The 20729-nt window shown below is 34.2% G+C and overlaps 2 protein-coding genes across 4 annotated transcripts in view; both read left to right on the top strand.

Annotated features, from left to right (window-relative positions):
• Positions 1 to 9192, top strand: part of LOC134842595 (abscission/NoCut checkpoint regulator-like) — a 59180-nt gene extending 49988 nt beyond the window's left edge. For 2 of the 3 annotated variants that reach the window (XM_063859008.1, XM_063859009.1), the window contains 3 exons: positions 6062 to 6347; positions 8155 to 8232; positions 8785 to 9192. In XM_063859008.1, coding sequence (XP_063715078.1) covers positions 6062 to 6347; positions 8155 to 8232; positions 8785 to 8982 — 562 coding nt within the window. In that variant the 3' untranslated portion in view covers positions 8983 to 9192. Of the gene's footprint in view, positions 1 to 6061; positions 6348 to 8154; positions 8233 to 8784 lie in introns of those variants that run through there. The other variant, XM_063859010.1, reaches the window with a different exon arrangement.
• LOC134842600 (tetratricopeptide repeat protein 36-like) lies at positions 29 to 15183 on the top strand. The gene is made up of 4 exons (XM_063859017.1): positions 29 to 55; positions 13893 to 14116; positions 14336 to 14506; positions 14785 to 15183. Exons 2-4 carry the CDS (start codon positions 13933 to 13935, stop codon positions 15000 to 15002), a joined length of 573 nt encoding a protein of 190 aa, XP_063715087.1. The 5' UTR covers positions 29 to 55; positions 13893 to 13932; the 3' UTR covers positions 15003 to 15183.
• Positions 15184 to 20729: the final 5546 nt, after the last annotated feature.

Here is a 20729-nt window from a genome sequence, read left to right as displayed (position 1 = left end):
AAGTTTGCCTGGTTTCAATTTCATTAGCCTAATTGTTGTGATAAACTTATTAAATCTAGACTGCTAATGAGTTTGACTAATGATAAATGCAATGCAGCAACCCATGATGTGCCAACCCTAGTGTTTCATGATCAAACCCCTAACCCAAAACCTGACAATTAAAGATCGAAAATATGTCGCAGTCCATGTACGGAGGATGATGAATATGCAAATAAAGACAGTTTGACCAAAAAGATAAAAAAATATTATTTCTATGTCGATGAAAGAGCTAGTGCCATCCTTCATTGATCAAATGAAGAAAGAAATCGCAACCGTGCTCAAAACAAACTACAATCGAACAGGCAGTGATTGGCTTGGCATCAAAGAAGATGTTTTGATATCTTTGTCTTTGGCATGAACCAAATGGAGACGCGAAACAACCTAAAAGCCCAATGTGAAGCAAAGCAATTAGAAATGTACAACAGGCGTGATAATGTTAATTTTTTAGAGGTGCCGAAACACTAGAACAAGGAAAAAGAGAACCAATGGAAACATTTCTGAGCAAAGCTCTGAGTATTACAGGCAATATAGATGCTGGTATAGATGAAAGAGATATATCTATACCTCAGCGACTTCCTACAAAGTCTGGCAGAGTCAAACCAATTATATTCAAGTTCACCCGGCGGATTGCATAAATTAACCTTTTAAGAAAAAGAAAAATCTGATGCGTAGTGACCAATTTCTGATTGTAAATTTTTTGAAGACATCAAGAACTCGAGCAAATTTTCTTCCTATGATGAAAAACGATAACAGAATCAGCTCTTGCTGGATGAGAGAAGAATTCTTTCATTTTGCGTGGAACGAAGATGGAAGACTTTATCGAATTCAAAGTCTCTACGAGGAAGGAAAGTTTTTGAATTATCGAATTGTTGAAGTGGCGGCGTATTTCAATAGTGTTTTTGACCAATCATCAAGTCATGAAGGAACATAAATTTCACTATTATTCGTCGCTCAAGAGTGCTAATGCTATTTCTATTTAATTTTTGTTGTCAAATGTTCGTTCTATAAAAAATCACCATGAGGATATAAAAGCACTTCTTAATAGTCTCCAGTACATATTTTATGTCTTACAGAAAGCTAGTTAAGTGATAATGATAATATAGAAACGACAAAATAACATGTTTCAACTAAATAAAATTCAATAATATACATACAAGAGGAGGAGTAGCAATGATACAATTGAATGATCAAATTTTTCTAGTCGACAAATTGGAGGTTAGTTTACCTGAATCAATAGCTGTTATTGTCGATTTCGCAGGAAAAAGACCTATCATTGTAGTCTCATATGTACCACCTAGGGAAGGTATACCAATTAATGGAACAGGGGATTTCAACATCAATACACTTAAAAAAAAACTGAGTACGTCGTACTCAAATGCTATCAGTGCCAATGGTTTTGATCTCTTAAACAAATCTGCCACTAGAATCAGCAACAGCGCAAAAACGTGCATTGTCCTTTTTGTAGTAAGGAATATTGATTTTTCTACAATGAACATACTTGAGAATGAATTGTCCAATATTATTGAAATTTGAAACAAATTGCTTGCGAGACTTATCAAGCCTTTCCTATCGCGATAAGTCGTTTTGGTTAAAACAAAGAGATAGCAGCGCGAATTTTCAGAAAGCTTAAAAACAATTTAGAAAAATCGCATATTGTGAACTTGGACAACAATGATATCGCTCACGATGATTTTAAGAGATGTCTTGTCTACACTACAACGTTTTGCTCATTTTTTAAATAAAGCCCATAAAGAAGAGAAAAGCAAATGCACTATAGTTCAAAAGAAGTTTAAGAAATGCTATTGCTAAAAGAAATAAAATTATAAAGAATGGAAATGTGGGAAAGATAACACCGTTATAATGAATAGGTTTATTCACGAACGAAAAAATTTCGAAATATTGTTAAGAAAGACCAAAAAAGATTTCTATTACAATAAACTCAATTATTGCATAGGAGACTCGAGACAAGTTTTTAAAATTATAAGTGAAATATCGGAAAAAAACGCGAAAGTTTCTGCTATTAATAGCTAATTCCTTCAATCATTTTTTTTTACCACAATTGGGTCAAAGCTGTCAGATGATATTGAATTTGTTGATATTAATTTTTTTTTGGAAAGTGCAAGTCAGTCAATGTATTTTGCTGAAAGTTCGTTGCATGAATTAATCAGTATCTTTCAAAAATTTGAACCCGAAACAAACTTGCGGCATTGATGAATTAAGCAAGATCATATTACTGAAGATTTGTTTCATTGTTGCTTCCTGCCTAACGTATATAGCTAGTCTATCCTTCAAAATAAGATTGTTTCCTAATTCAATTAAGTGCTCAAAAGTAGTACCTCCTTATAAATCTGAGTTCAGAATCGATTTAAACAACTACCAATCAATATCTTTGCTCAATAGCTGCAGTAAAATTATTGAAAAGGTAATGTATTTTAGATTATAAAATTACCTCGAAAAGTTTGCTTGCTCTATGAACAATTTTTGGGGTTCGTCAAAAAAATTTGGGGTTCGTCAAAAATATGCTTCAGTAGATGCTTTAGCTGAATCGATTGAGCGCTTAAGGCTCGGTCATGATAAAATTTAAAATGTGCAGTTTTTTCATTGATTTGAAAAAGGCCATTGATTTGAAAAAGGATTTGAAAAATGCCTGATCACAAAATCTTATCTAAATTAGAAAACTATGGGATTCGATGCAAATGTAATATTTGGTCTCAGAGTTACTTATCTGAAAAATCATAATGTGTGTGCGTCAATGGTGCTCCATCTGATTGGTTACCTATCATCACAGCTGTTCCACAGGGCGCGGTCCTAGGTCCCCTTCTGTTTTTAATGTATATCAATGATATGCATTTTGCAGGCAATAGCGATGTTGTCGTTCTATTTGCTGATGATACTAATGTTGCCTCTAACTGTACAAACCTAAAAGAGTTTAAGCTTGACTGCTCCAACAGTTTTCCATGGTTGAATTGCAACAAACTAAAGTTAAACTCTAATGAAAAGTACTTCAATTAGTTTTTGATAAAAAGTAATGCTTTTGACCTCAATATAGTACTAAATAACCTTGTTTATATTCCTGGCGTAGTTTGCAAATATCTTGGTGTTTTAGTTGATACAAACTTATCATTTCACAACCATATACAAAAAGTAAAAACATAAATGGGCAGTTATTGCGGAGTCATTTCAAGAATGAGACATTTTGTTCCTAAATCAGTGCTGTTGAAATACTTGAATTCTAATGTCAAGCCAATAATGCAACATGGATTGTTAGTTTACGTTGGTACAAGCTATACAATATTGAACCAATTTTTAATGATGCAACGAAAAAATCTCAGAATAATTTAGTTCAAAAGAAATTTTGAAAACATCACTCAAACAGTTGTTGACAGTAAACTTCTTAGTGCTCATGAGCTATACCTGTTTGTTTTACTAAAGTTTTGTTTTGGCTCGATGGTTTATGGTGGTACAAGCTATGCAATATTGAATCAACTTTTAATGATGCAACGAAAAACGAAAGAAAATTTGAAAGCATCTCTTAGACAGTTATTGACAAAAAAATTCTTAGTGCTCATGAGATCTACGTGTATGATTTACTAACATTTTTTTTTATTGTTGTTTGAATCAACGACAGCCGACATCCTTTTTTTGAATTCGGTTTTTTCATCAAAAACTTACGTTTTTTCTACAAGAAAATCGAGTTCTCGTACATTTGATCTGCCAAGAATGAGACATTTTGTTCCTAAATCAGTGCTGTTGAAATACTTGATTTCTAACGTCAAGCCAACAATGCAACATGGATTGTTAGTATACGTTGGTACAAGCTATACAATATTGAAACAACTTTTGATGATGCAACGAAAAATTCCTAGAATAATTTAGTTCAAAAGAAATTTTGAAAACATCACTCAAACAGTTATTGACAATAAACTTCTTAGTGCTCATGAGCTATACCTGTTTATTTTACTAACGTTTTGTTTTGGCTCGATGGTTTATGGTGGTACAAGCTATGCAATATTGAATCAACTTTTAATGATGCAACGAAAAACGAAAGAAAATTTGAAAGCATCTCTTAGACAGTTATTGACAAAAAAATTCTTAGTGCTCATGAGATCTACGTGTATGATTTACTAACATTTTTTTTATTGTTGTTTGAATCAACGACAGCCGACATCCTTTTTTTGAATTCGGTTTTTTCATCAAAAACTTACGTTTTTTCTACAAGAAAATCGAGTTCTCATACATTTGATCTGCCATTTTGTAACAATAAGAGAAACTCATGCTCATTGGCATATAGAGGTTCCAAGTTATTCAAATAAGTAGTTGTCAATAATCTACTTCCTCAAAAAATTGGGTTTATGTCCAATAAAGAAAGAGTTTTGTGAGTTCATAAGTTTAAGGATAATTACATACTTGGCAATTTTGATCTTGTGCAAAGAATATTTCATAAATTTTTCCCATAAAAAGAGAAAAATCGACACTTTTGATTTAATGTTATCAGAAGCTGATTTGAAGTTGCGAATCTATCTTGAAAATATGGCTGTCTAATTCTTCTCAGTTTTCGAGAAAATGCACTCTGTGAAATTTGAGTGAGTTTTCAATAATTTCATTTTTTTTATAGTGACACTTTACAAGACGTTTTGAGCTCTCGTCTTGGTTTGAAAATGCCGAGATTGTAAGTTACGATATCATTTTAACTCGGATTTCAAATTGATTGATAATAAGAATTTTTCGAAAAAAAATTAACTAAATAGTTTTTTCTTCTTTCGTTTTTTATAATATCAATAACATAAGACTGAATTCAAGGCGAGACGATTACATAGTGTAGCCGTTAAGCTAGTCTTGATATACTGTAAAATAACAGAAATTTGTTAACCTAAATAATTAAAGTAAAAAAATAATAGTTCTCAAAAAATAATTTACTAAGATTTTTTTTAAATCAAGAAGTTTTTTTTAAACTTTACTTTCAAGGTTAGACTTTCTGTGGGTATTTACATTGCCCTTCGTCTATGCTCTCCTTGGTCTTTTGGTTTGTTATGATGTTTGACGATATTGTGTAAAAACATGATTTGGGAGAAATAAATTTTTTCTTTCGTTCTTCATGTCGTTTTTTTTTTGGTGCGCGGTGTAATGAAAGAATGTGAATTTTAGAAATATTCGACAGTCTTAGTAAAATTCTATTGATTACGCGACTACTGTACATATTTCAGCTCAAATGAATTGGAGACTTTCTACAACGCTTGTACTGACCACATTAACATGTAGCATGTGCGTGGGCTAATGAAAGAATTCAGATCTAAAAAAAAAACGTGACTGCTCGTATCAGGGCAAAGCCATGAGTGTTCTGACTGTCTTTAAGGTCTATGGAGTAGTGTTTACTTTAGAAAATCTTTCAGATTAATTAAAATTTCAAAAAAACTTGTTCATAGCAAAGTATTAAATAGCAAAACTGCTCACCTGAATGCAATTTGGAACGGATTAAATCTCGCTGACGCATTAATAGCTAGCGCGAAATGTAATAGATAGAGCTAGCCCTAATTGGCAATCTTTAAACCGCCATACCTTCACAAACACAGGTTAAATATCTTTTTAAATTTGAGCTCATCGAATGATGTTTAATAAATCCGTCGTAAATTGTTAGTTATTAAATTGAAATTTGTCTGGAGAAAAAAACGACCACGAGCACAATTTTTTTGTGCTTCTCTTTTTGTGTTTTTCTTTTTTGAGTAGTCGGAAGAATAATTGAGATCAAAATCGTGTTATATCTTTTGGAAAACGAATGATGAAAATGCGCACTACATCCTGTTTGTCCCAAAACCAAAAGAAGTGAATACAAAACAAACAAATTTCGAAAATATTGCCAGGACGATGAACGTACCAAAAAGGAAACTGATCTTGAAATCTTTCCCTTTCGGTTCTTACGATAATTTCTAAATAATTTTTCATGTATTTGTGGACGTTGAAAGAAACATACATATTTTTAAATAAGTAAACTGGAAAACGAAGAAAGATATCGTTGCATTTTTAGAATTTCAAATCCTCCATCCGCATGTATCGGTGAGCACCTGTTCCAACCAGATCCCGTGCAGAACTCAGACGACCTTATCAACCAGATCCAGGGTGAGCTGAAAGTTGACAAAGGCAAGTCCGCTTCATTCGAGATACCTCATCCACAAGCAATGGCGACAACAGCAGCAGAAACTCCGGACGATTTGATAAAACAGGTCAGAGAAGCAAGCAGGAAAAAAGATGAACAGCAATCTGAAGATGAGGAAGATGATGAAGAAACGGCAACAAAAAAACTAATTGCCAAGGTCAACTGAAGTCATTTATTTTTTATGCATGTTTTCTTTCTTATTGAATCACTCCTTCGTTTTGAATCACTGCCAGATACGTTTTTGTCAACTTCAATTTCCCTATGTAGATGTGTTTTTAAACCAGCGAAGCGTAGTGTATTATTACGAAGATACCCAAGTCGCAAATAAAAGTGCGGATTTGGTGGCATTTTTGGTATAGATCAATTTAATCATATATAAACCTATTTAAGCATAGGCAATTTAAAAGAATATCAAAAGCGTACGTTGCTGCTTTATTTTTGGCTAAAGTTTGGTGATGTTTGAAATTAAAAACGTATGATGAAAATGTATGGGATTTGATGTTTTTTGTTGTTTTTTTTGCGACTCTTTGCAAAGCTTTTGCACTTTTCGCAGAAAGTTTAATGTTTCTTCAAAAATTATTGAACCGATTTTCAAAGAGCAGGTACCAATGGGCAATCCAGCTGCTCTGTGTGCTTGCTTATTTCGCTGGTCTCTTTTCATTTTACCTCGCGTTCTACGTCATTCGAAAGTTTCAGTAGGGCTATTTTTGGCCCGTTTGTTTTGAAATTTGCTCTTTCTCAAATATTAAATGCAGAAATTTGAGTTGACGGTTTCAATCACAAGAACCAATTTCTCAGCGGTTTTTCCCTACAGTCGGTAGAAAAAAAAAGATATTTTCTTTCAGTCCATTTCGGTTTATTTTGAAATTTTTTTTGACTTTTTCAAAAATACCCTGTCAAATTAAGAGTCTAACCGTAAGAAAAAACTGATTCAAGAAAATTTTGCTTTCGCAAGTGGCTATGCCCTGCGCTTTGAAAAAAATATGGCCTCAAGCTGTCCATTTTAGAAATTTTGCCTGCTTTTTGGAAATTTATTTTTTCAAAATATAACCTGATGATTCTGAGGTTGACAGTTCAATAAAACAAACAAGATGATTAGTTTTTTTTGCGTAATCTTTTCTACCTTGTTTATTTAGAAAAGCTGATGTGGATTTCAGAAAAAAAATCCTTTTTTTACCGTTTTTTATTTAGAAATTTGGTCACTTTTCTCGAAAACTACTAGCTAAATCTGATAAAAAAGGGTTCAATCTAAAAATTCAGGGTGCGGAATTTTCCAATCTCAAAATCGGGATCTGGAAAACAGAGGTTATTTCCATGGTTTACTAGAGAAAACTTATGGATATTGGAAAAGTTGATTTTTGATCGATTTTTGGAATCTTTTTCACTTTTTTTTTTCGAAAACTACCTTGTTAAATCTGAGATAAAGAGTTCAATTGGAAGAGAGAGAAGTAGTTTGCTTCATTAATCAAGCGGTTAATCCCATACTTAAGCAGAGAATTACTAGGGTTTAGCGTAAAGCCCATTTTTAGAAATTTTTTGAAAATACAGTATGTTTAAAAAATATTAGAAGATATAGATCCAGCTTAAGCTTGGCCACTGGCTTACTTCAAAGCGACCGTGGCGCTGATGCGAAGACGTGTGACTTCTAATCAACAGGGCAGATATTCAAGTCCGGAACATTTAAATAGTTTTTTTGGTCAAATTTAGCAGTATAACATTGGCTATTGATGGAAACTAGCTGCTTTCTTGGTGACAAGTGTTGGTAAATTTACAAGCGGTCGTAGAGCAGATGTGAGATCGTTGTACTCCTAAATTTTTTGCTAGGTGCATTTTTAATTTTTTCCTTATTTCACTTTGTTTTGCCTGTTTAGAGATACTTTACTAACACAGAGTAACTCTAACACAGAGCGCAGCTTCGCTTCTGTGTTAGAGTTACTTTACTATTTTCACCTTTTGTTGTCTAGATTTTGGAGGAGGATAGACTCGAACAACATCTCGGCTGCAGACTTCCGGACATTCCTTCCGATTCTTCTTCCAGACCTGTGAGTTTTTGGTCAATCAAGTTTGAAGCTTGTGATCAAAACTGAGCTTGATGTTATTTCAAGAGTCATGATTGTAGTGAAGACTTTTATGTCTGGGTGTTTTTTTGTTTATTTCTTGGTAAAAGTATTGGAGTTGAATCACGCTTAAATTTGAGTTTCCGGGGTTTGACTATTTTCAAGTTCAGTTCATTTCTTTTAATAAAAGAAGGCAAACACCAAACTCGAACAGCAAACGTGTTAAGGTCAAGAAACGCTTGATCGTAAAGGACACGAAACGCTTGATCGTAAAAGTCACGAAACGCTTTCTAAATTTGGATTATTACAATAAAAAAGTGTCAATCATAATTTTTTGAGCTATAAGTTCATTCACTGCCTTTGTATGAAATTAAGTAAAATTAAGTAAGTAAATAATTTGTTCTGTTTTCTTGCGTTCATTGACTCTTTTCCAACTTATTGTTGGCTATGTATTAATTGTGACAAGAGCGTTACCATCTTTTTCAAATGGTATTTTTTACTCATGCCACAATATTGTTTGAAATATCATGTTTTCAGCCCCAGTCAACATTAAGGGGTCCGAGTAGTGACAATGAAGATAGTGAGTTGCCGTGGTGTGTGATATGCAATGGTAATGCTCAGTTGAGGTGCGTGGACGAAGAGTGCGAAGGGGCTCTTTATTGTTCGCGCTGCTTCAAAGAAGATCACTCAGACTCAGACATGAGACACCATCGCACTGTCAAGTACTCCAAATGAAATGATTTTCAATCAGATGTTTCAGCGCCCAGAAGAGACATGCAGAAAGTGTGAAATAAAATGATGGAATTTTATGTATAAATTAACCATTATCAATCATGAAAACCGATTAGAAACTCTACACCACTAAGTTTTCACGGCTAATAGTAGATAAATTAAATTTAGTTTCAATTTTTGAACTCTAATTCATAACTTGGACAGTTTTTTTAACTGGGCATACTCTTCATAGATATGCAAGCAGGCAGCGCGGATGTTATTGCCCCTGCGATTAGCAAGGTAACTGCAACCGGAAACTTTTTCCTAAATAAATGTTCTCAGGACTTTTCTGGAATCCTCATTTTGCTTGATTAGCATATCAGGTTTCAGCTACTAGTTTTACCAGTTTGGAGCATCGGTAACCTCATACTTTATCAGACAAAAGCCAATGGTTCGAATCCGGATTTTTTAGAATCTGATTTTTTTGCTGCAAAATAATTACGCGTCGGGCTATTGTAGGTCTGCTTATTTGTGAGGGCTAACGTTGCCACTGTATGGGTTTTATTATGATTGTAGCAATTTTTACTTCATCCAAAAATATTTTAAAATTTTTGTTGCCGTAATGCTACAAGTAATTGAGTTCCAAAAATTTTCGTTGCTTTTTTTGATATATCGATAATGGTTTGAAAAGATCTCATGGTAATTTTTTTCTGAGCCACAAGAAAGTAACTATTCAAATCCCATTTCTTAATATCTCGGAACTCGGATTTTCTCTAAATGATATATGGAGAAAATATATGGCGCATGGAGAAAATTGAAAAAATATATATATTTCCGATAAGCAAGGGTTTTGGAATCAGGTAGTAGACTTTTCTTCCTGTAAATAATTTTGTTTACAGGACTCATCTGTGTTTCTGGAATTTTCTTCTCTTCGGGTACCTTTTTTCATAATTAATTCAATTTTTTAGCGTTCTCGGCCCACTTAGCCTGGAGGTAACGAATAAACCTGGGTTGGCAAAGGTCCTGCGTTCAAATCTGACCAGGACTTGTTTTTGAAACCTCGACAATCTGTCGGCCAAATTTTTGTTTGCTTATCTTTCTCTTTTTTCGGCTTAGTTGACCAATCTTGTAATCAAAAGCGTTTTTTTTTGCTACGCGCTTTTTTCTTTAATGTTGTTTTTAGTGATTGATTTAATTATGAGTAATTCGTAATTTTACTTCCCTTGACTTCGTAATCTCTTATTTTTCTACACTGTAATCGCTGCAAAGTTTTTTTGGTCCTTTTTTGTTTAATTTTGGGTCGTTATAAGAAAAAATCAGTTTTACTCACGAGAAGATGAACAGAGGCTCTTAGCGATCGTATCGCTCAGAAAATTCAAGTTGTTTCCCCCTAAATTTTCATGAGATTCAGTGTTATGTTTTTTGTTTACTTTAAGTGTCAGATTTTTTGTGAAAGCAAAAAATAAAATTAAAGTTCGTCCTGAAGTTTGATGGTCAGAACAATATAAATCATGCTTTCAATTCAAAATCGAATTAAACGAAATAGCTTTTTTTCCTGGGCTCACTTTTTTCGAGGACATAATTGCTTTTGCGATAGCAAGTGTATTGCAACCGGGTACTAGGCTTTTTCCCAAAAAATCGTTTTTTTTTCGCATGTTCACCAGGTGACGTCATGAATTTATTACAAGCCATATGACTTATATGCAGAGTATAACATTTTACTTTTCTGCGGCAATCTTCGAACTTTTTGAATTTTCTTAAAACTTACAAAAACAAATCTGAGATTTAAAAAAATTTTAATTGAAAACCTGTTGCGATAATGTTTCCTGCAAAAGCGGCGAATCCTTAGTTTTTTGTAAAAGAAATGATATGTCGCTGAAAAAGTTGATTGTCTCGAAATTTTTTGCTCGTCTCATTTATTTTAGTTGATAAATAACTAAGGTTTTGGGCAAGTCCACTTTTTGAAATCACTTTTTTCGACCCGCACCAGTATAGCAAATTCATTCAATATCAAAGAGGTACCTCAAGCTTTACGAAAATTTTGGTTCGCCAATTTTTTTTTCATTATGTGCATAAACTTATGTTTTTTTTTACGTTTGTGTCGTATCGCAAGTGGTGCGAAGCTTAGCTTCGCGTCTGTGTCAAATATAAACTCTTTTTTTTTCGATTTTTTTGATAAGATTTTTTGCTAAATTTATCGACTTTAATGTTCACTGTTATTTTAATTACAAATTCATTAAATAAATTCAACTTCCTTTCACAAGAAAATTGGTTGTGTATAATTCGCACATTATAAATAATTACATTTTGGATATTATCGTAATTTTCTCAATTTTTTCAAAATACATATTTTTTTGTACTTAATGGTTGTTTTTTTTTCTTTTTTGTTCCAGTGTTTTTATTTGCTAATTTAGAGACGTTGTTTTTGAGCTATTTCGGAAATGTCAATTTCTGCATAGTTGTTAGAGTGTGTGTGAGTTTGAAAACCCTTTTTTTCTAATGAAAAACAGCAAAATTTTGCTGAAATTTTTCTTGTAGTAATTACCTTCCCGATAAGCAAGGGTTTTGGAATCAGGTAGTAGACTTTTCTTCCTGTAAATAATTTTGTTTACAGGACTCATCTGTGTTTCTGGACTTTTCTTCTCATCAGGTACCTGAAGGGTAGTATAATACTACAAGACTACTAGTTAATTAACGCAGTTGATGCATTTTTAATTCATCGAATGAACATAAGTTAACTGTTTGTTTCATTCAGTACGATAAAAAAACTTTTCAATTCAGTAATTTAGTGTGGTTGTCTTGAGTTTGGTAGTGTGGTATTTTATTCCAAATTATTTGATGAAATTGTGTATTTGCCTTTTTGTGCATTTTGAAGCTCTTTTGCCGCTGCCTCGATTGTCTTAGAGTTCTATGAGTCAGTAGAAGAATTTGTTTAGAGAAGACATCACGGAAACTTGAATATGTCCGAGGACTGAAGTTCAATTCTAAAAAGGTCATTTATTTTTTAAAATTTGTTGTTTTTTTATTCATTTTCCCTCGAAGTGCACTTTGCCTCTCTGTAAAACTTATATTTACACATATGACTATCAAGGGCTATCAAATCAGATTATAGACTTCAGATTTCAGGTAAAGAACTTTTATATTGAAATTGCTTGAATCTTTTGATAGCTTGATCGATATAAAATCCAAAGTCCAAGTTCATGACGACAAAGGACCTATGTTCGAACCCGGTCAGGCCTTTTTTAATCGACATTTTCTTGTTCCAAAGAAGTTGTCGGCCTTTTGACTAACTTTTGCCATCTATGTTTTGTCGCTTTGATTGGCACATCACGAAACTTACTTGTGCAGAAGCAATTTCATTGTATTTTGGAGCGTTTTTGATTTATTCATGCAAGTTACTATCCCCTGACTTTGTTTGTTTGTCTCCTATTGATTTTTTGCTCAGAAGCTTTATTCGGCCAATATGGTTTCAGTTTATGTTGGATCGGTTTAAGGATCTAATTTTGCGTCGTTTGAAAGGAAAACACAATTTTTTTTTATATTTTGTGTTTCAGCAGAGGGGGGATTTCTAGAATATCAGTACTTTATGGCTCTATAATTTTGATTGTGCTCGCATGCTACTTGGTTACGTGTTGAATCACTTGGTTAGTGAACCTTTTCAGTCCTTATCAAATTTTGACTTTTTTTTCTGGCATTGCACTATGCGCAATTACTGTTGATTTAGTTTTTGCCCTGTTTACGCTTGCGATTAGCAAGCGTTATCAAAGCGGAATCCTGATTTTTTTTCGGGTTAACTGGTTTAACAGACTCAATTGAATCACTTGTATCTTGGTTCATAATAAATTCAAACTTCTATGCGTGTCCTGTACTTAGCTTGGAGGTGGAGAATACGCTAGGGCGCCAGAGGTTGTTTGCTCGAATCTGACCAGGAATGTTTTTTTTCATACTGGAATAATTCCATTCCAAAAAAATGGCCTATAGTTTGTCTGCTTATACTTTGTCGACTCATTTGCATTATCGTAGAACTGATTTTTGATATACGTATTTTTCCATATAGTTGCGTTCAGTGTTTTGAATTACTCCTGCAATTTTAAATTTTACAATCCTTGACTGATTTTGATTTTTTTTTTCGCTTAAAACCTTATTCGTCTCTAATGATTTTGGCTTATTATTTTTTCGCTTAGTGACCTAATTTGGGGTATTTTCAAAGGAACCTTAAGTTTTATGCTTCGTTCCGGATCGCACAAAATGCTAAAAATTTTAGAATAGGTCTTATAATTCAAAGTTTTTCATGACAACAAATGTATATTCGGTTCCCTGGAAATTTTTTAAAGTTTCGTTGGCTCAGTTACCGCTTGTTATTTTTTTGAATTTTCATTAATTGCAGTTGATTGTGTTTCTGGACGCATTTTCCGCAAATTGAACATGATTCCAAATAGTTTTTGATTTTTCAAGTTTGAAGTTTATTTTTGTTTTCTATTTTTTTTTGTACTTAGTGGCTTTCGTTCGTGACTGCTAGCTTGCACTGATATTTTTTATATTGTATCGCTCCGCTTCGCCTCTGTGTTTATAATCAGATCATTAGAAATCACAACTAGGTGTAAACATTAAAGTTTGGCGAAAGAGAGTCTTTTTCAAATATGGACATTCGGAACGTCTGGGCTTTACTGCGATTGAAACAGATGTTTTTCATCCGATTTCATGCTTTGTAAGTTTTGCTTCTCTTTGATTGGTTATTTCAAGCCTCATTTTCGAAGTTTTGATCTGCATACGAAATTATGCTTGAGAATGAGTAACGCCTGATAGATCTACTTTGTATCTCCTCTAATCGCTGTTCTTCAGTTAAGACCTTAACTGGTAACTCCTTAGAGCTTAATATGCGTGTTATTGCGTTCTCGGGATACTGCTGGCCATTCAAGTACATATTTGGTTTCAGTTGAATTTGTGTTTTGCTTCATTGAGTTATCTTTCAACATGTTGTACAGTGACGAAGCTATTGTACATGCCATCACCAATCCCAACGAGCCGTTTGGTTCTTCTATACGCCTGGATTCGGAAGTTAAAAACTATAAATCATGCTCGTTTTGCAAGCCTTTCAACGAGGGCGATGAGAGGTTGTTTGAACTTTTGAATAGAGAACGAGAAGCCATCAAACAAGGTGAGATTATGGAAATATTTCATCGCAAGGTTTCTCTCTGAGAGTTGAGAAAAAAAGTTCTCGGAGACGTCAAAAAATGTTTTTTTTTTGGAAGTTAAATAGTTGTCTTTGAATTTGATGCTTGTAATGAGCACCTTTTAGCGTTTTATTATTTAGCGTATTATTTTATGAGGATAAAGGAAATCGTTTTTGGAATCAAATAAAATTTCTGTTATACAGCTGAAGAAGGTCAATTGAATGATGCCTTGAAGACTCTAAACGACATAATCTGCGACCACAAGGACTACGCCTCAGCTTACAACAACAGAGCTCAGATCAAACAGCTGCTGCAAGATAGGGAAGGGGCGCTAGAAGACCTGAACTGTGCTATTGGGATATCAAAGGGCAAGGGTAAGTTAATTTATCAGTCCATATAGGAAATATAGTTTGCACCAAACCGTAAATTCACTGCTTTATAGTCTATTTCACTTCTTTTAATTTGCTTGGAAAGGAGTCGTTCTTCTTGCAGAATTGTTTCCAGGTGCCTAAATTTATCATGACAAATAGTATATACTGAGTTGTCACCAAACTACGCTTTGAATCTTTAACCTATGAGCCTAAATGATATTCTGATCTTGTTTAGCTTGTAACTCTTACAAATCATATTGAATAATAATTGATTTTTGCAGGAGCTGTTGCTGCTCTGGCTCTAACACAGCGAGGATGTCTGCATCGATTTGAAGGCCATGATGATCTATTCCTGAAAGATTTGGAAGAAGCTGCAGCTCTCGGAAATCCAATCGCGAAGAAACTCGTTGTCCAGTTGAACCCGTATGCAGCACTCTGCAATGACATGTTAACAGTAATGCTGCAGAAGTGCGTCGATGGAGAACAGATGTACTCGTAGCTTACGGGCTTCCATCTCATCAATTTTGTGTGATCATGACAATGCTTTCAGTTAAAATATCAAGGCTTATTTGAAATGATCTCGGGAATTGTAAAGAAATGAATTTATTTAATTTAGATAGAACGTTTTGTAAAACATATCTCAGGTTTTTCATTTGTGAAAAATTGTTTTTGGTTTGAAACTTAGTTTTTCTCAAAAGAAGAGAATTCAATTCTAATGACGCTTCAGTTACAATATAGCGAACGGATTTTATTGTCTTTTGATTTTCCTTGTTCAGTTTGATTAAATGTGCGATTAACAAGCGTTTTTGTTTCGACTATATTCGAATGACATTTACAATGTTCCAAAGTTTTTTTTCAGTACCGAGAAAACCGTTTTAAGCTTTTGCTTTTTAGTCGCCGATTCGTATGACATTGTGGCACTCTGGTAGCGATGGTGCCTATAAATTGTATAATTATTGGTTAAGAGTCACTGAACGTAGTTCAGACTCTTTAAAAGTTCGCGATGATTTTTTCGGAAAAAGTGGTTTTCAGTCCCCCTTGTAGAATTATAACAAAAAAAACTGTTCAAAAACTGTTCATACGGCAAGTTACAGGTACAAAAATAAAAAAAGAAATTGTTCACTTGTTCTTGTTCAAACGTTTTGAAACAGTTTAAATCTTCAGGTTCAATTTAAGTTAGCTTCCGCGAATCAAGTTTTCGGAAAAAAAATCAAATTTTTGAAAAGGGAGGAGAGTAATTGGAAACGAGCCGTTTCATATGTCACCTTCCCAGCTTAAGTCTCTAACAAGGTTACCTGAAAAAAAAAATCCCGAAGTTTTTCTCTCTACACGTTTAACAACACAGGATTTTACCAAAAGAAATGTTTTTTTTTAATGTGGTCGTAACATGTGGTACTTGCACAGCAATTGCTAGTCTTGTTGTTCCGACCAAATGAAAAATGTGAAGAAACTTTGTATTCGGGTGCGTTTTAGTTTTTTATTTTTTTGTTTTCCCCGTGAACTCAAGTGCCATTTTATATTTTTTTTGTTTTCTAGTCATTTTTCTACAAAAATTGTAGACCATTTTGCCTATATTACTATGACTGTCGAACATGCCGAAATTAAAGCGGTTTGATATTTTGGATTAATTTTGTAAAATTCGACCGAATAAAGGGAGCGTGCAGGCTTACAATAGCCTATTTATCCTTTTTTAAATTTAAGTCTTGAAAATTTAGTTTTACTCGTGGAAAGCTAGTTTTTGGAGTTTGTTAGAGCTATTTTCGGAATTAAAAACTTCAAAAATTAAAAAAAAAAAGAAATTTTTTGTTTATTTTAGTCATTTTCTAAGTTTTTTTAGTCAATTTCGAATTTGCCTATTTTACTCTGAATATCGAATTTTCCTAAGTTCTATTTTTTCGTTCGGTCATATTATCACATATCTCAGAAATCCTCACTAGCTTGAATTTTATCTTGTTTTTTAAGATTATGGTCGGAACAGTAAGCGGCTATCCTTTTTTTGTTCCGGCCATTTGAAAAATGGACAGAAACTTTATATTCGAGTGCTTTAGTTTTTTTCTTTCTTTTCTCGCAAAATCAAATACCACAAAAAATTATCGGAACGGGTCTAGTGATATATGATATTTAAGCTCTTTTGATCGTGATTGGAACGACATCAAAAATTTTTGAAATTTTTTTTCTCTGTCGAGAAAAATCGGTTTGAAATTTTACATTTTTGGTTTAATTTCGAGCTATTAAGTGAGCATGCAGGCTTACACTAGCTTATTATGCTGTTTTCAAGCCGTGAAACCTTAATTTTTCTGGATTCAAGGTAATTTTCGGAGTTTTTTAGCGCCATTTTTGGAATCTAAAAATTAAAAAATATTTTTTGTTTTGTTTTTTAGGTTCTTTTTCTCAAAAAATTGATTTCCACGTGGCCTATTTTCTATGACTATCAAATATGCGTTAGATCTATTCTTATCGTTCTGATCTTTTTTTACACCACGCAGGAAAAAAACGACCTTAATTTGTTTTTTCAATACTATGGTCGGAACATTCTGTGCTACTTGCACTGTAACCGATTCTTTTTTTCATTGTGCACTTATAATCCTATTAGTTTTGGCTTTTTTTCCACTCATTCTCTTTTTTGATTTTTCAATTTGAAAAATTACTTAAAATTGTCATAATGCTTTGAAACTTGGCCTTGTGGTCAATCTAAGTATTGTGAAGATTTAATTTTCATATTTTTTACAGCATAGCCTTGTGGGCTTAGCAACAATTACTCGTAAAACACCTTTTCAAAGAGAACATTTGAAAGGTGGGGGCAAGGAAAGGGAAAGAGCCTTTTTTCAATCCATTTAATTTTTTCTTGTCATTAGATCATTGATAGATAAAACAAATTGAAAGGTGAGACTAAATTGATTCAAGTTTTGGAAAGCTATTCAACTTATGCACTGAACTATTAAATAACCTTATAAGTTTTGATATTATTCAGTTTTGACGCGTGTTCTGCCTAAGATGCCACCTAATCATTGTACACTACCCATTCTGTAGTCTCAGATACGATTCCATTTTCGGCGTCAGACCAATTCGAATCTGAACAATCTCCTTTTGCCTCCATTGATTCAGCGTCCTCCTGCTCATTGTGCTCTTTAGTTTTTTCACCTGGTAAATCTTCCACAACTTCATTCTGTTCCATGGTTTTTTTCGACGTGATGAGTTCTCGATCACCTGACGCGGCGTTAATTGGTGCGTGTGGAGTATTGTTGATTGCACACTTTCGAGGAGTCGCACACTCAAAGGTATCCCATCGTTGAACCAAATTGGGAGAAACGAGACTCCTTCGGTGCTGTCGAGGAGTTGTCGGAATCTTCGGTCTCGGAAGTCGCGAAGACAAAACCGAAACAGGAGTTATATTGTTTTCAAAAAGTCGAGCTGCTGCTCTAACGCTCATTTTGACTTCGTCTTTAGGCGAAGAGGGTTTATCGAGGCTCTCAATCGTTGCGCATTCTACTTTTTTTTTATTTGGAGTCACAAGGGCAATGAATGAACTTGCGCCGCTGGTTCCGCTACCTTTAGCTTGGCGGCTGGAATCTGGTGTCAAATTGGCACCACTTTCGAGCTCCACCGAATCTTGTTCTATGGATGCGGGCAGGTCAAGATTTAATTGCTGCTCATCTGTGAAAGTATCTACCATGTGCCCACTGGAAGTGTCTTGAGGAGTGCTGATCAGAGATAGCATGCTCATAGCTTTTTTCATGTTTTCTTCATGGACAGTTTCGTTCACATCTAGGTCCTCCAAATCGGGTTCTCGGTAATCCAAGTCAGAATCTGAGTAAGCCATTGTTGCTTGTTGATTTGGATGACTTCTTGATTTTCTTGATTTCAGCAATTTAGCTAAAAGGAAAATGGCTTTCTTCACGATTATTCCAATTACACTACCAATTGATAGCTGGACAAAGATGACAAGGTACCAAGGTAGAAGTGTTGTATTATCTTCGATTGGCCAATCAGCTTCTGCCGTGGGTTCGTCGTCGTCGTCGCGTATCCAAGGATTTATTGCCGACAAGTAGTCAGATCCGATGAGTTTTGTGAGAATGGTAGAGATGCCAAGGTACGCTGACAGTTGGATACCATTAATTTCTCCTCGTATGTTCTGGTTGTTCATAACTGGATATCGTTAGCTCTGAATGAACAGCACATTGGCACGTGCACATGTTAAGCAGTGAACAGAGATTTTAAGGGTTCTGTGAACTTCTTTTAGCACATGCTATTGGAGTCAAGTCAATCAAGATTGCCATTCGACCGGCTCTTGGCTATCCCCCCCCCCTTGCCTCACATCAGCATTAATTTTATAATGTAATGTGGGTTTTTAAAAGGTTTATTCCGAAGATCAAATTTGTTTCTCATGGCCTACAGTAATGTTTGTCATGGTGGGAACAGAAATTTTACTTGTATAAATGTGCAGGTGGGTTGGGGGGAAGGAAAAAGAGCCCGGCTTTTTCTCATCATGGCCTCCAGGCAAGGAAGAAATAAATTAAAGCCCCCTGTGGTGATGTCACAAATAACTTCAATTCATGTATACTTCAACAATACAAACCCCCCCTCCCCCCCCCCCCCCCCCGACTGCGATTTTTATAGGGTACTCGACTTTTTTCCAGTAAAAAACTTCGTTCACAGGAGTAATCTGGACTCATTTTCTGGAAAACTCTATAAACAACAAATTTACATCAAAAATATGTTTTGTGCACCTAAGTGTTTTAATTATATCTCCTATATCGTTCAAAGTTTATATGTTGCTTTTTATGTTGTTCCACTAACTCGATTTATTTAATTTTCAAGTTTTGTTTTTTTTTTCCTTTTTTTGGCTTGTTCGGTTTCGGCCTGTATATTATAAGCTTAATGGCCACATATTGTGTCGTAAGATGAACTATAAAAAAGTTTATGTGTGGGTGTTTGAGGACGAGGGGACATGATTTTTTATAAGCCTTATTTTTTTCGGCTTTTTATTAAAAAAATTGGCTTAATAGGCTCCGGACTGTTTTGTATCGACTTAGTGGCCTCTTATTGTTTCATTGGACGAGTTATTAAAGCTTTTGTGTGTGTGCGGGTGAGGGGTTTTATTAACTCCTAATAAGTTAATAAGTATTTTCCGGCTTAAGGGTTTGGGCTAAGGTATTTTCGGCTTTGTTACCGCTCGGACAATTTTTTCCCACGCTATTTTCATTTTCTATTGCATTGGCATGTTTAAGAGTTAAAAATACTCTTATATTGGTTTTGGTTATTTTTTTGTGATTTTCTTCAGGTTAAAATCTTAAAATTTGCTGAGGCTCACATTTGATTTTTCGTTGTTTGACTTGTGGCTTGTTTTTAAGTTCAGTGCATTTACTTTGTTAAAAGGAAGGCAAACTCCTCTATTGAACAGCAAAAGTGTAAAGGTTACAAATAACGTTATCGACTTCTAATTTCGAAAATGGAAATTAATGATCAGATTTTCCAGCGCATTAAGTCTTACTAATTCATCCAGTTTTCTCAAATTGAGTTAATTTTAACAAAAAAGTGTCCATCATGAATTGTTCTATAAATTGGAAGAGCTCTTAAGCTATCTATTTTTTTCTGCGAAGTTCAAAATTCAGTTTTTTTTTCAGTTTCCTTCCGTTCATTACTTTTTTCAGCTGTCAGTTGGTTATGTTTTTTCAAAGAAAACTATTTGAGTTTCAATTTATGTCAATTTAAGTAGCTTTTTTGTGCATGGTTTGAGCAGATGATTTCCTACAACTTTACTGGGAAATTTACTAGAACTTCCAAAAATTACCTTAGCTCTTTTTTTTTACCGTAAACGACTTATTCTACAGGACTCACTCTGGACGTCTGGACTCATCTCTACCGTGTTTCATAATGTATTCAAATTTTTTAGCGTTCGTGGCCAACTTAGCGAGGAGGTAACGAATATGCCTTGGGCGGCAAAGGTCCTTGGTTCGAGTCTAACCAGGACATGTGTTTTTTTTTCCAAACGGAAATTTTTCTCTTTGAAAAAATTGACGGCCATTTTTTTTGTCTGCGTATTTGTGGTCGGCTTAGTTGTCACATCTTGGAATTGTTTTTTTTCTATGCGTTTTTCTTAAAGTTGTTATTATTGTTTGACTTACGCCTTTACTTTTTCTGTTTCGCTAAAAAATTCCTCGGCCAAATTTATTTCGGCCTATTTTTTTTCATCGTTCTAATGACCCAATTTTGGGACATTTCAAGA

The sequence above is a fragment of the Symsagittifera roscoffensis genome, chromosome 3 (assembly GCF_963678635.1).
Source record: "Symsagittifera roscoffensis chromosome 3, txSymRosc1.1, whole genome shotgun sequence".
In the NCBI taxonomy this organism is placed as follows: domain Eukaryota; kingdom Metazoa; phylum Xenacoelomorpha; order Acoela; family Convolutidae; genus Symsagittifera; species Symsagittifera roscoffensis.
Note: the sequence above shows the minus strand (reverse complement) of the source record. Positions and strands in the feature narration are given on the sequence as shown.

Coding starts and splice junctions, on each gene's coding strand:
- LOC134842600 (XM_063859017.1), top strand. CDS start 13,933: ATGTTGTACAGTGACGAAGCTATTGTACATGCCATCACCAATCCCAAC. Junction 14,117..14,335: donor ACGAGAAGCCATCAAACAAG/GTGAGATTATGG, acceptor TCTGTTATACAG/CTGAAGAAGGTCAATTGAAT. Junction 14,507..14,784: donor TGGGATATCAAAGGGCAAGG/GTAAGTTAATTT, acceptor TGATTTTTGCAG/GAGCTGTTGCTGCTCTGGCT.